Source organism: Cynara cardunculus, assembly GCF_001531365.2.
Source record: "Cynara cardunculus var. scolymus isolate 2C chromosome LG 16, CcrdV1, whole genome shotgun sequence".
Lineage (NCBI taxonomy): Eukaryota > Viridiplantae > Streptophyta > Magnoliopsida > Asterales > Asteraceae > Cynara > Cynara cardunculus.
The window spans coordinates 17987227-18001653 of NC_037543.1; the positions used below are offsets into that span (position 1 = coordinate 17987227).

The 14427-nt window shown below is 37.0% G+C and overlaps 1 protein-coding gene across 2 annotated transcripts; it reads left to right on the forward strand.

Annotated features, from left to right (window-relative positions):
• Positions 1 to 965: 965 nt before the first annotated feature.
• LOC112529473 (armadillo repeat-containing protein LFR) lies at positions 966 to 13708 on the forward strand. Of its 2 annotated transcripts, XM_025140771.1 has the most exons (9): positions 970 to 1150; positions 8112 to 8281; positions 8403 to 8542; positions 8641 to 8894; positions 11513 to 11618; positions 11717 to 11855; positions 11940 to 12067; positions 13199 to 13483; positions 13562 to 13708. In XM_025140771.1, exons 1-8 carry the CDS (start codon positions 970 to 972, stop codon positions 13452 to 13454), a joined length of 1374 nt encoding a protein of 457 aa, XP_024996539.1. In that variant the 3' UTR covers positions 13455 to 13483; positions 13562 to 13708. The 2 variants fall into 2 exon arrangements, with proteins under 2 accessions (XP_024996538.1, XP_024996539.1); XM_025140770.1 differs by having other exon boundaries at positions 966 to 1150; positions 13199 to 13708.
• Positions 13709 to 14427: the final 719 nt, after the last annotated feature.

Genomic DNA, 14427 nt, shown 5'->3' on the forward strand with positions numbered 1-14427 from the left:
AAAAAAGTCTGTGTAATTGTATTCAACCCCCCCTTCTACAATTCCTTTCTGTTTATTGCCTTACCCTTCGGGACTAACATATTTCTATGTGTAGTTTACTTTTTATTGCTCGATTATTGACATATCCAGTCACGTATGAGTTTTAGAATAATAATAGACCTGAGATTCAGGGTGTCGGGAATTTGGTGGAAAACAATCAAATACTTCCTTATGGTGTAACATATAGTTCCATGAATTAAATCATGGATTGTTAATTAAACTGGTGTTTAAGTTCGGTATATACTAGATCACATTGACAATGTTGTAAAGCAGGGAATTCTGGTGTTGGTATGACTTCAAATTACTTAGTCATGTACGTGTCATGAAGTCGATTCTAATAGGTCATAAGTGAAATGGAATGCGACTTGGGAGGTTGTGAGGGCCAAAAAGTCACAAAGATGAAGGTCAACAAGTTCACAGGCGAATTATAAGTTACCTGTGATGTCGCCTAATGAGCACAACCTGGAAAAGCGGATTGTAGCTCGCATGAGATGTTGTGTACAACAGGTTGTGCAAGTTAGAGTCATGCAAGCTACTTGAACTGACATTCAGTGCATGCGAGTTTGTAAGCGACCATGAGCTTAAATAGGGAGGTTGTTGACAACTGATTATGCCCATATATAACGTTATATACACATCAATTTTTGTCAAATCTTACAAGGAGCCTAAAAGTTTGTTTCATCGATCGTAGTATTACATGATGACGACAATTTCTTCAAAGACCGTGGACCACAATCCAGGGGGCAAAAAGGTCATTGTCTATTTTTCCGTTAAATTTAAACGGAATCAAACGGAAATGACTAAATTGAGAAGTTAAAAATAAAAATGGGGCATATTATAAATTATTTAAAAATCAGGTGGCGGGTTTAATAAAAGAAAGCAATGGCAGATAAGTTAGGTCCGTAGACGCGTGTTTCGTGTGTTAGAGAGATGCAGAAACGAGAGCTAGGTAAACAAGGCGGAGGTTCGGGTGGCTCCGGCACTCCGGCGGCGAAGAGAGGCCGACCTTTTGGAAGCACTAATAGCAACTCAGCTGCAGCGTTGGCGTCCGACGCCGCAGCGCCATCTACACTCCTTGGCCCATCACTCCAAGTCCACTCCTCTTTCGCTGGTCAGTTCTTTTTCAAAACCTAATTATGTTATTTTTCATCAATCCTTTCCAAAACGTCAAAATTTTACTAACTTACCTTCGGTTCGTAATCTGTGGACATTTTCTAAATGTTCAATGCAATCATCAATTTTTTGAAGAAAAGATTAGTATTCCTAGCAACCTTGAAGCTGAGAAGTTGCAAATATATTGAAGTCAATCTTTACCATTCTTTTTGGAAAGAAAGGATCATCATCAGTACTTCTAATTATTGTTTGTTGAACAATTTTTAGTATACAGTCTCTTGATGCCGATATCCCGGTACTCTTAGAATTGAAATATTCAAATGACTAGGAACAGGCACCGACATGCGGGAATCCCTTTTACATCAGTCACATAATAGTCATATAGATATATTCAATAATAATATCATTTGGATATGGATGCAAATTCAGTATTACCAAACCAAATTAACCTAGTATTTTCCACACAGAGGTGGTCTCCCCAGGAGAGGGGGGGGGGTATGCCGACCTGACCTCTACTCCAAAGAGTAGAGTGAATGTTTTTGTGAAGACCCTTGTCTTTCGGAAGAGTGTATATGAGGAAAGAGTTTGACTTATGATTTTCAGAAAGGTTGTAATAAAGTTTGAAGAAAAATAAGGTAAAAGAAAAGTTCAAAAGAGAGGATCTTGAAAAGATAATAAGTGTAACATACAAACAGAAGTAGGTACAAAGAAATGGAACATAGTCAAGTTTTAAAAAAACCCAACCCCTAGTCCCTGGCTCAATGTAGGACCCTTGTAACCTATCTACAACTCTCTTCTTACCCTTTACCTCTTGAGCTCCTTCCCTCACATTTGTGCTTGCTACGGGTCCCCACCCCTAATCAATTACTCTATTCTTGCGTCTCCAAGAACTCTTATTTCGGAAATGTATTGCTCATCCCACATCCTCCTCGACCTAACTGTCCTCCTTGCCTGTAACAACCCGTCCCACATAGATAGAAAATTGGATTTGTAAGCTTCTTATATTCTCAAAGTTGTGGGCTACCAATAACTTCCCCATGGTTTTAAGTTGATTTCGAGGTTATTGGGCCAATCTGCTACTTTGGGCCATGGTGGGCTACAAATAGTATCATAGCCGATTCTTATACCATTGGGATAGTGGGGCAAACCTAATCGAGTGTGATGAGTCTCCAAGGGGGGATTTTTATAACATCTTAGGCAAATCCTCATCTCCAATTACAAGGAGGATTCTAGGAAGGCCTGACTAGGACATCAAGAATTAAGTGGGGGAGTTTGTAACAACCCGTCTCACATGGGTAGAAAATTGGAATTGTAAGCTTATAAGCTCAAAGTTGTGGGCTATTAATAACTTCCATTATGGTTCTAAATTAATCTTGAGGTTACTCAATCAGTCTACTGCTTTGGGCTGCCCTCGACCATCACACTTATACCCTCCTCATCGGAATTGACATCTGTCTCCTACGATCGTGTCCAAAAGACAACAATCTACTTTCTCACAATTTACCAGTAATAGGTGCAATTTCCAACTCGAACAAGAATACCTCATTCGGTATCTGTCCGACATGGTCTTACCATAAGTTCTCTACACATTCTCATTTCTGTCACTTTCCAACTTTCTCTCACGGTCTTCGTTGTCGCCCAACACTTCGAGTCGTATAACATTGCTGGTCTGGTAGCTATTCAGTATTGAACATGCTCATTGCATACACATAGTAGATAGGTGTATATGATCAGGTTACACCCATATTTATAATAAGATGAATTTGTTAATACTTCAAGGCATCACACGGGTGCCTTTGGCATCAGTGACTCACCATCACCCGGTTAACATGGCTTTGTATATGCAATATATATTGACTTCATTACAAGTCAAGAATGTTGGACAAGATCTTTCTTTGTTATGTGTTTCGAGATTCTAAACTTTCGTACTTTACATGTTAGGGGCCATATGTTATAACTGGGTTTCAAACAACCTGAGTTGAGGTAACCTATACGTGATTATTATTTGAATTACGTGACAACATGCATGATTACTTAATTAAAATGCATAAGTAGTATGCATATATGTGAAAAGATGTTGCTGTGCATACCTGAATTAGGTGCGTGCATATATGAAGTAAAGTATACGTGGATTATATTATTTAAAAATATGAAGATGTGATATCTTCATAATGAAGAAAGGTGGTATTTAACATATTAAACCCACCGCCTATGAATTTTATATTAATAAAAAGACTCCACCGTCTTTGTAAAAATATATAAGGAGAGGAAAGAGATAAGATCATATCTTATCATCTTGTTTTGAAAAAGAAAACCTTTTAGAGAGAAAAAGGTGTTGAAGGCGGTGAGAGTATTCTTGAAGAAACCTGTTGCTCAAAAGTGTTTGAAGAATTTGCTGTGTACTATAATCTGCAAAATCTGTGTGTGATAAGGTGAGTTTTTGATAACTAAAACCTTTATGTATATTGTTATACAAAACTGTTGGGTTTTGGATGATAGTTTTAAAGAAAAGATGGTGAAAATGTTTTAATAAATTGAAGGTAATATTGTTATAACTTGAGTATTGGAAACTGTTTTGGAAAAATAAAGAAGAGATTGCTTTTTTAAAACAATTTTGGGAGTAATATCCTGTTTTGAGGATTTAAAGAGAGTAGATTATTCGAGAAATCATTTACAGAACAGATTGTTCTTGAGGCTTAAAAGGTTTTGAACATAAACCTATTTTGAGACCATGATTGGTTAAAACTATGAACGAGGTTCACTCTGACAGAAAGGTCTACAGCCTGTCATTGGATGAAATAGTTCATAAGAATTTTCAGGGGAAATAAGGATGGTCGTTGTGTGTGATGAATATAGCTGTTGCTATTAAGGGGAATTGTGGATGAAATAAGGATGGTCGTTGTATGTACATGGTATAACTATTGCTATTATATCTTTTAAGATTATAACAGATTGGAGTTCTCTCTTCTTGGTGATTTGAGAATTTAGAGATGTTCTTACTAGAAATAATAGTATTGATGTTTTGGTTACGGGAAAAATATGACCTATGGTCATTGGTTTGGTTAAAAGTGTTTTCGATCAGAATGATCATTTTATGAGGAACCAGAGGAGCTCTGGTTGTTCCCCAATATGAGGTTCTGGATGATGGTTTGAAAAGTATACAAGTCTTTTACAAAGTTTTAGTTAAACTAGAGGCTCTATATTCATAAGGAAAGAGCTCTGTGTCAAATCTACGTTTTGAAGATATTTAAAGATTTTTTTTATACTTAGAATCTTTTATGAAAAACAAACCAGAGGGGCTCTGGTTGGCTTACACGTTGAACCAGAAGCTCTGGTTAGTACAACCAGAGGCTCTGGTCGAGGAACCAGAAGCTCTGGTAGAGAGACCAGAGGGGCTTTGGTCCTGGTTAGTTGAAATATTCTAAGTGTGCTCTTTAGAACCAGAGGCCCGATGGACTCAAAACAAAATATATTCTAAGTGTGTTCTTTGGAACCAGAGGCCCGATGGACTCAAACAGAATGTGGTTTTATCCTTCATTACATGAAATGGTTTAAATATTTTGGTGATCTTCACCCTGCATTACATAAAAGGGAACCACACTAGACATTCATGTCTAACCCCTATTTTGTGTTTTCAAAATATGTGTGCAGGTAATGGTAATAAGGGAAAGAGCTTTCTGTGAATTATTTTTTTATGTGCTTAGCTGTATGAAGATCTTAATTAGCCACGTTTTGAAGTATAGATGTCAATATACAATAACATGTACTTTTGGAATTTTTGAGCTGTGTATTTTGCATTGTAGACTCTTGTATTATGGACCTTTGTGGGCTTAACATGTATTCTATATATGAGATATGTGTTATACATGCAATGTGAGATTTGGGGTGTTACACCATAGTAGATTGAAGTTTTACTTGTTTGAAAACGATATTTTACACCACATCAAGAATTGAGAACAATGAAAGTTGCAATAAATTGGTAACATATTAGTTTGTATGGTTGGTCAATGCAATGCTGCTAGTTAAGTAGGTGTTCTTGGGGATTTGGGTATCCATATGGTAGTTTCTACTTTCTACTGTGTTTTTTGGTTTTGTTACGGTAGTTGCTATTCAACAAAATTGTTCCATTATAGCAGGTAGCTTGTATCGTGCTCATGGACTTGGGAATTAAAAGAATTTGATAAGATGGTCTGTAGTTTTGATTCCTTTAATCATTACTTAGGCCCATTTGCTAACATATACAGTGCCCCTTACTCCCTTGTGTGTGTGTATATATATATATGTTTTTGTAATAGCTTTGTTCTGTGATGAACCAAAACGTGCTTGGTATATCTGTTCCCTTTTCAAAAATGTAAATCGTTAAAACTGAAAGTATGTATGGCACTTCAATGTTGCTTCTTGTTTATTATTTCCTTCTTCGTTAGAAATCCACCACCAGAGATCTGTTATTTGTTTTCTTAAAAGATTTGAAAAATCAAACCATTTCTCTTCAAGATTTCATCTTCTACAATGGTCAACACTCTCATATTCTTAGTAATTTTTCCATCATTGCTGTGATCCTTCATAATATTCACTCATGCATATCTCACCATCCACCAGTACGGTTCTTGTTACAAATTACCATGTGCATCTCCACAACCATGTGGTCTGCATTGCCATTGGTAAGTTTTAAGCTCTCCATTGTGATGATTCTAGTCCAGTACCTACAATTTTGTGGTCTTTTGTCTAAGTCAGAGCTTTAATCGGTAAAGGCAACTTTGCTAGTTGCATTTAATCTGAAGTGAAAGTGGGAATTTTGAACACACGATATTAAAATATTAATGGCATGAACATGTAGCTTGTAGGTGGGGGGAAACTATAAGTGCAATATTGGAACTCATCACCAGATCTTCCCCAGAATTGTAGTTACTGAAAATCAAAGGGTGGAATTATACACAATAATTTCACTGGTAAGATTGTTTTTTATATCTGGCAAAGTAAACTCACACACACTTCTCACCTTTGGTGACTTGAACTCCTGACCTCAAGGAAGATGGGGTTAGGGGGTACCACTAGGCTCATGACCCTTTGGCTCCAATGTTCATTCATATCCCAAGAAGGTCTGCAGGGGTCGCAAATGGCAATGGGTGCTTCTGTGAAGGCAGTGGAGAGAGAAGTTAGGGTATAAGAGTTTCAACTTTGAATATGGTTGGATTCTTTCTATGAAAGATTGAAAGTGTGTTTTTGGGTCTAAAATTGATCTTCATTGGATTCAAAAAGTCACCCGTTCTTTCTTTCATCAACTCATATTGTAAACCATGATATTGTTAATCAACTTTACAAGTTTATAAATGAGTTCCATATTTCAAAGATGTAAACAATGGACAAAAGCGGTTTTTCATCAAGATGTATAATTTTGTGGGAAAGTAAAACAGAAAATAGAAATGAAAGTACTGTCAAATGCCACCTTAGGGGTCTCTCTTCTCTTACAGCTCCTTTTAATACAGAGTTGAATGATTTTTTAAAGATCTTGCTAAATCTGTTCTGGCCTTCAACACTTTCTTCCCTTTTTCTTATTTTTTTCCTCTGATGCAATTGTTTACAGTATTCTACATTATATATTTTCACCTTCCTTTCTGTTTGCTTCTCATCACTGTCATCTTTCACTTGAGCATGATATGGGCAAGGGTATATAGCATGCTTGGATGTGGAGACATTCAAGGATGGATGGGATTAAAAATGAGGATACTTAGAAGAATTTAGTAGCTCCAATTTATTGAAACTGATGTAATGTTGCAGATGGTATGGTCATCTCTGATGTGATCTTTAGATGCACCATCGACAAGGGATAGGAGGGTGTTAGAAGAGGTAGGGACATGCCAAGACCGACATAGGGGAAGCAGTCGAGAGCAAATCTGAAAGATCCAAAAAGTATAAGGAATTGGCTCTACATATGAGAGCTTGCAAGGATGCTGATTATGTTTTAAACTCTTGATTGTCTTGTCTCACCTTGCAATCCATCTGTTCTGGGATTTGTATATATCCTATTTAACTAGTTGGGGATAAAGGCTTGTTATTTTAATAGTTTTTTTATATTTTAGTGCATTTTACAATTTATTAATAACAAAACCAGTTCTTATCAATCTCAACACTGAAGAGTAGACCATTCAATGGTTAGAACTTAGAAGTCAAACTTGTACTACCCTTTTAGGACGGAGAGAGTACAATTGATACTGATGATGATGCCTCTTGTGTAGAACAAAACCCTGCAACATTCAGCGAATAAAGTAATAGTTATTTCTTATGTTATACAGAGAAGGATGAAAAACACAATTGGTTTTCTGTCATTTCGATCATGTTTACTAGCACACTTCACCGGTGTATATATTCAAATTGAAATTCTGCATGCATGGTACAGATTCAATTTGTCATTACATGTCCCAGTAAATTATTTCTGTGTTGAGATCTAACACCGGGAGGACATACCCAAAGTGCTTGTATAACAGACGTGGATCCAATCATGTACTTGATCCCATATATGTAGTTGCTGCATGGTTTGGTGCAGAACGATTAAGTGGTCAGAATGATTGAGAGGCTCTCATGATATAGTACAAAATGAAATATAATTGTTTGGTAATTGTTTACAATGAAATTAGGGCGCTTAATGGTTAAGGGAGGCCCATGATACAAAATCATTTAGAGGGTTTTAGAACCATTAAGATGCAGACATTTTTTTTGCCAAACAATATTCACCTCTTAAAGATTCAGAGGCTGCCTCTTAATGGAACTATTAAGAGGTAAACAAACAACCCCATTGGCTCCAGTAAGAGCCATGCTCTGTCTGGAGGAGAACTTTTAATTTTGGAAGAAATTGCTTATTGCATCTATAAACTGTTCTCTTTCACATTACTTGATTGAAATGTAAGCATGCAACGTCATGTAATCATTACTTCTCTAAAATTCATTATCCTCATGTTCAGATCAGAATAATAAAAGGATTGTTCTTGCTCTTCAAAGTGGATTGAAGAGTGAGCTGACATGGGCGCTAAATACCCTAACTTTGCTCTCATTTAAAGAGAAAGATGAAGTGCGCAAAGATGCAACCCCCTTGGCGAAAATACCTGGATTGCTTGATGCTCTTTTGCAAGTTGTATGTGATCACTCTTATATAAAATTTCAGTATTGTATCTTGTGTTTTAATCATCTTTATTTTTTAAAATTCTGTGAGAACTACTATTTTTCTTATTTTTTTTAATGTGCGATAAGGACAGATAGATGACTGGCGTGATATTGCACTCCCAAAAGAGCTCATAAAAAATCCACGAACACGGTCACTAGGTGCTAATTCCATTGTTACTGGTTTTGGAAACGAGTACAAAGCATTAGGCTCAAATGATGTGCCCCATCCAAAGTAAGTTCCATGTGACCGTCATTGCTTTCTCAAGGTTTCCCCATTCTTGATGTAGAAGGTTTCATACATAACCATCGATTTTGCTATTTTTATGGCAGCATAGGATCTGCTTCTGTTTCAGAGGCATCTGTGCAGAAAAAGGCAACTAAATCTCAGCCTTCGGAATGGTGGCTTGCTGAGGATGGTCTGTTTAATCTGGATGATGAAGGGCGGGCAGAAAAGCAGCAGTGTGCTGTTGCTGCATCAAATATTCTCCGCAATTTCTCCTTTATGCCAGAAAATGAAGTCATTATGGGCCAGCATCGCCATTGCTTGGAAACAATCTTCCAGTGCATGGAGGACCATGTTACAGGTGAGATGATAAAAGGCTGAATATTTCTTATCAAATATGAAGATGCAAATAGAAAATAACATTTTTTTCTACTAAATACTAATAATCTTTATTACCATGCCTTGTAATTACTCAGACTGATATAACCTCCATCCCTCCAGAAATAAGTCTGTAAATCGTGCAACTAAAGAATTGACTGGAAAATGGTTATACCCCATACTAAGTGGTTGATCAAATAAGTTGGTGGCTAGTTAGGTTGGTTAGGAAGTACAGGGAATAAGTGGCTAGGGAGGGCATTTTGGTCAAAAGACTTTGCTTGTTAGTGAGAGAGTCGGGACTGTTAAATACAACAGAAAGGGACTGTTGGATTCTGTTTTGAGTGAAACCAAATTGGGCGGGAGCCTGGGAGAGACTCCAGTCTCTCGAAGTTGCAAACCCAGTTGAGAGTGAATTCCAATGTTAGTCCAGTCCAATGACCATCCTGCATAAGAATCAAAAGCATAAATGTATTCATCTAAGCAAAGCTAGAATAGCACACACTTTCGGTAGTCTAATAGAATAGAAATGGATCTATACACATCTAATTAAATTAAATTGACCTAAAAGGAATTGAAATGGTATTAATCAACGCAATGAAGATTAATGACCCCAAATAAAGTAATTTGCGCGATTAGGAAAACCAAGTAAATCCACTACACCTTCCTTTGGCGTGAGGGCAAGCTGCAACTTGTTTTTTACCCACCGATGGTGATCAACCATAGTGAATAAACAAAGGAATACGAATTCTTGTTGAAAGAAACAATACAGGACATTCAGGCTATAGCCCATCCATCACCCAAGTTAACTTAAACAACACATCATATTTTATTTGAAAGTAACTTAATCTATTAATGACAGTGAAAATAACAGAAAATGAATTGTTCATGATAAGAAAACAACCTGAAGATGAAACCAAAAAAAAGGAGAGTGTTCTTCAGCTGTTGACTTTGTAGAAACTAAGGGAAAGACTCCTCTTTCAGCAGGGGTTGCTCTTGATCTTATACGCTTTGGGACTTGGTCTATTCTTTCCACTAACTCTGGTCTCCTTAGTTGTCTAGTAGTGGGGACTGACCTGCACTGCTACCTTGCTTTTGTTCCTACTTCAACTCCATGCCTTATCCCTTGGCTACAGAAGATGCGCATTCCTCCTGATTCTTGTAATATGTCTTCCCATGCTACATTGCGTCCATCTCCTAAATTGCTTTTGAAAAAATCATCAAGTACAAACCAAAATATCTACACCCTACCACCTAAAGTCCACCCATCATCAACTCAGAAATAAGACGAGTAAAAAGATTCAAATAAGAGACAGACTTAGACAAGAACATCACAACATCTATCTATTAAGAACCTGCGGCTATAGCATATAATTCCTGTTCTGAAGTTATCAGTTATACACTTTTAGGCATCCTAAAAGTGTTCCAAGATGTGCTATCTTTTGTATGCCTTTCAAGGATACATGAGGGTTTGTAGCTTATTTTTATGCTGCTTGTATATGTTTTTATTACACATCAGATATATAGTGGATATTGCATTTACTTTCAAAGAAATCTTGTGTCCTGGAAGCATACTTGTTTCTCTTTCTGTTACAGTCCATGTATTGGACCATGTTGTATATGACATACAAGTCGACTTTAGGGAGTTGGGCGACTCTTCTTGTGGTTTAGTGGAGATTCATTGTGATAATGAGAATATTCTGCACATTGACGTGAGAGGATGTTTGCTGTGTTACTCAACAGGAAATGGAAAAAAATTACATGCCGAATCCCAGCAATTTGAATAGCTGGTGTACTCTCATGGCTCACGCCAAAATCGATTACAAAACAAGATACCCACCTTTTATCTCTCTACTCCCTTCCATAGTGTTTTTGCTAACCGATCACTAACAATACCCACCCAGGAATCCCTCTTTTGCTCTTATTTATACCTCATTTATTTAGTAATACTCCCTTTTACATATGTAAACCTCACAGGTTGATCATATATCTCCACTAATCCTTTAATTAGCAATGCCAAACCTATCAAGGTAGGTTGCTACTTCGTTTACAAACAGCTGGGTGGTACTTGTTGTGAGCCTCCTACTGTTCGTGAGATGCTGGGCATGTTTGATATTTATGCACCAACTGGAGGAGTGGGACATGTGGATCTTTCTTTAATTTTAATTATTTTTTGTCCGTTTGGTGAATTTATGTACGTATTATGCTTTCATAATAATAAAAGTGTTCCTTTTTATGGCCTTCACAGAAAACTCATTGAATGATAGAGTTGTTAATTAGAAGAACTCGATTAGCAACTCTCAATGGCTTAGCACTTGATGATTTTGACATGAAAGGTCTCATCATTTATGTTGTCTAGTAGATCTTCTTAGTCTCATCTCTAGTAAGCGGTTTGCATCTGCAGCTGGTTAGCACAATACTCTGGTTGTCAATTCGTTTACTTAGTTTATGATTAGATTTTTCTTGCAGTCTGGACTCATAATAAATTCTTGCATTCCTGTAATTCAATTGGCCAGAAGATTTCGTTTGTTCTTCTGGCTAATAAAGTAATAATGCATCAGGGGGGGGGCATGTCTGATGCTAATCGTTCTTCGTTGTTGACAGAGGATGAGGAACTCGTAACAAATTGCCTCGAGACAATTGTGAATTTGGCTCCATTGCTTGACCTTCGAATCTTTAGCTCATCAAAACCATCCTACATCAAAATAACGTAAGAATCCATATATTCTTTTTGCTATTTGGGTTTTAAATATCCTACAATAAACACATGCATCATGTTTACGAATTTTTGTTGTTTTTGGAAAAAAGAGAGAAACGAGCTGTTCAAGCCATCATGGGAATATTGGGATCTGCTGTGAAAGTTTGGCATTGTGCAGCTGCGGAGTTGCTTGGGCGTTTGATAATAAACCCCGAGAATGAACCTTTTCTTCTTCCTTCTGCTCCACAGGTTTGTGGTTGCTTAAAATTTTTGTAATCTTTTATGCTCGGTTTAGTACCTTCCGTCTAAAAACAGTTCTGATGGGGTTTGCAGATCTACAAGCGGTTGGTAGATCTTTTGAGCTTGCCAGCTGTGGATGCACAAGCTGCTGCAGTGGGGGCACTTTATAACCTTGCGGAAGTCAACATGGACTGTCGATTGAAGCTTGCCAGTGAACGATGGTGAGATGTTCCTTTAACTTAATTTGAGTTTAACAGAAATCAGCTGTTCCATTTTAAGAAAAATATTCAACAATACTAGGATAGGGAAATGCAGAATCTGATATCATAATACTCCCTCTGTCCCACAATAAATATCCATGATGAAAAAGACAGTTTTAAAAATGTGTAGTTATTACACTTCCAATCAACTAAATGACAAATTTACCCTTAATAATAGAGGGAGTAATGAATATCTCAATCTCATAATTAACGGTAGAATTGGAAAGTAGGCACTTACTTTTGAAAGTTGGACTATTATTTTGGAAAATCTAAAATAGAAATGTGGACACTTATAGAACGGTGGGAATATGAGAAAGGCACTAAATACAGGCCAGTGGACCTACAATATTAGTACCCGCTCTATAATTGGAGTGGTTAATAATGCATGCAAGTATGATGTTGTTGAGCTATGTGGCTCTTCTTTGTGGATCATTATTATCAGTAGCACTTCTAGTCATTACATCTAGAAATATTTTTTAAACTTGAATGGCTGAACTTCATTTTAAGCCAAGCGTTCCACATCTACTGCAAGCTACTATTACCTTACAAAAGAATTTGCAACGTTCTGTCATTTTTGACTTGCAAGATTCATGATTTGTTAACACGGGTGTCCTAGCAATTCCAACACTGATTTCTGTTCACTTTGTTATGAAGCAAACATTGTTCATTTTTCAAGAAAACAACGCATACTACTCCCCTGTCCCAAAATAAGTGTCGACATTTCTATTTTAGCTTGTTCAGAAGTAAACATCTATTTTCCAATTCTACCCTTAGTTATGAGATAATTCATTACTCCCTCTATTATCAATGGTAAAATTGTCATTTAGTTAGTAATTACACATTTCTAAAACTATGTTCCTTGTTCATCGTGAGCATTTATTTTGGACGTAGGGAGTACTAAACAAGATTCGGTTAGTAGTCCAGGTGTATGTTGGATGCCCACAAAACACAGTTTGCATGACCACCTACAACATTTTGTTGAGGATTGTTGATAGTTAAAGAAAACTCAACCAAAAAACGAACCAAATCGTTATTGGGTTTATTTCTACAGTTGGTAAAAACTCACCACAAGCTTTTATCTAAAATGCTTAGGGCGGTTGATCGGTTGCTGAAAGTGATCAAGGCACCACATCCAGTACCAGAAGTGTGTAGAAAAGCAGCAATGATACTAGAAAGCCTAGTCTCAGAGCCGCAAAACCGACCTCTGCTCCTGGCGTATGAGAACGCATTTGCAGAGATCCTATTCTCAGATGGAAAATATTCGGATACATTCGCTCGGATATTATTCGAATTAACATCAAAGCCCAACAGCAAAGTGGCAACTGCTCGCGGTATATGGGGCATGTAACACCTTGATTTCGGTTGCCAAAAAATTAGGTACATTTCTAACACCTGTGGTCTGTAGTTTTAGATTTGAACATGAATTTAACGCCCTATTTTTTCTTCTTCTTGTAGTGGTGGGAAAGATATGAGTAAATGTTGTGAATCTCTTCTAAAGGTATTTAAAACTTTTAAGTACTAGTAATGCTTTTTTTAGAGCTAACAAATCTAGAAAGGTACAACTTTTATTGCGTAAGATACAAGTCGATATTAGTTTTGTTGTGTCATGTGTGTACCGTCGGTCATGTTAGAAAAGGGTATTCGCTATCCTCTGGATCACTAGCGCCCCCACTGCACTGGTCCCGTGATTATCATGGGAAGAAGGGTGGTGTTTGTGCTCAAACCCTGTACCTCTGGATTACACCCACACCACTACTGTTAAGATAGATTAACAAGGGATTTACGTTTAGTTTGTTGTTCAACTCTTGAAAAGCATCCATAGAAAGAAAAGAGTAAATAATACGTCATTGTCGACCTTGCCCTTAGGACACTGCAATTTATCTCTTGATGGTCGGGGACGTTTTTTATATATTATTATATAAGTGCTCATAAATCGAAGTAATTTTTTTTATTTACCTGGATATCCAACCCGCTATGCGAACCGACTAATCCCAAGGCGACTACCTGCTTTGCAGATAGCCTGGATTCATCGTATTTGAACCTCCATGACCACAAGGGGATTTTTATTCCTCCTTGGATGCGAAGTCAAAAGATGGATTTATAAATATGAGTGGTGTTTAACTACAAAAAACAACAGGAGATGGTCAAAAATGGTCATGGGCCGGGCCGGACTGGGCTGGGCTGATCCTAGATTTGTCTTGGTCGTCACCGTCACCTAAAATCTTACGACTAATCTTGAAGTCTTTTAAAATTAAAAAAAAATCTTTTTCACAAAGATGTTATACATTTTCTATGATTACGATTTTTGAAATTATATTGAA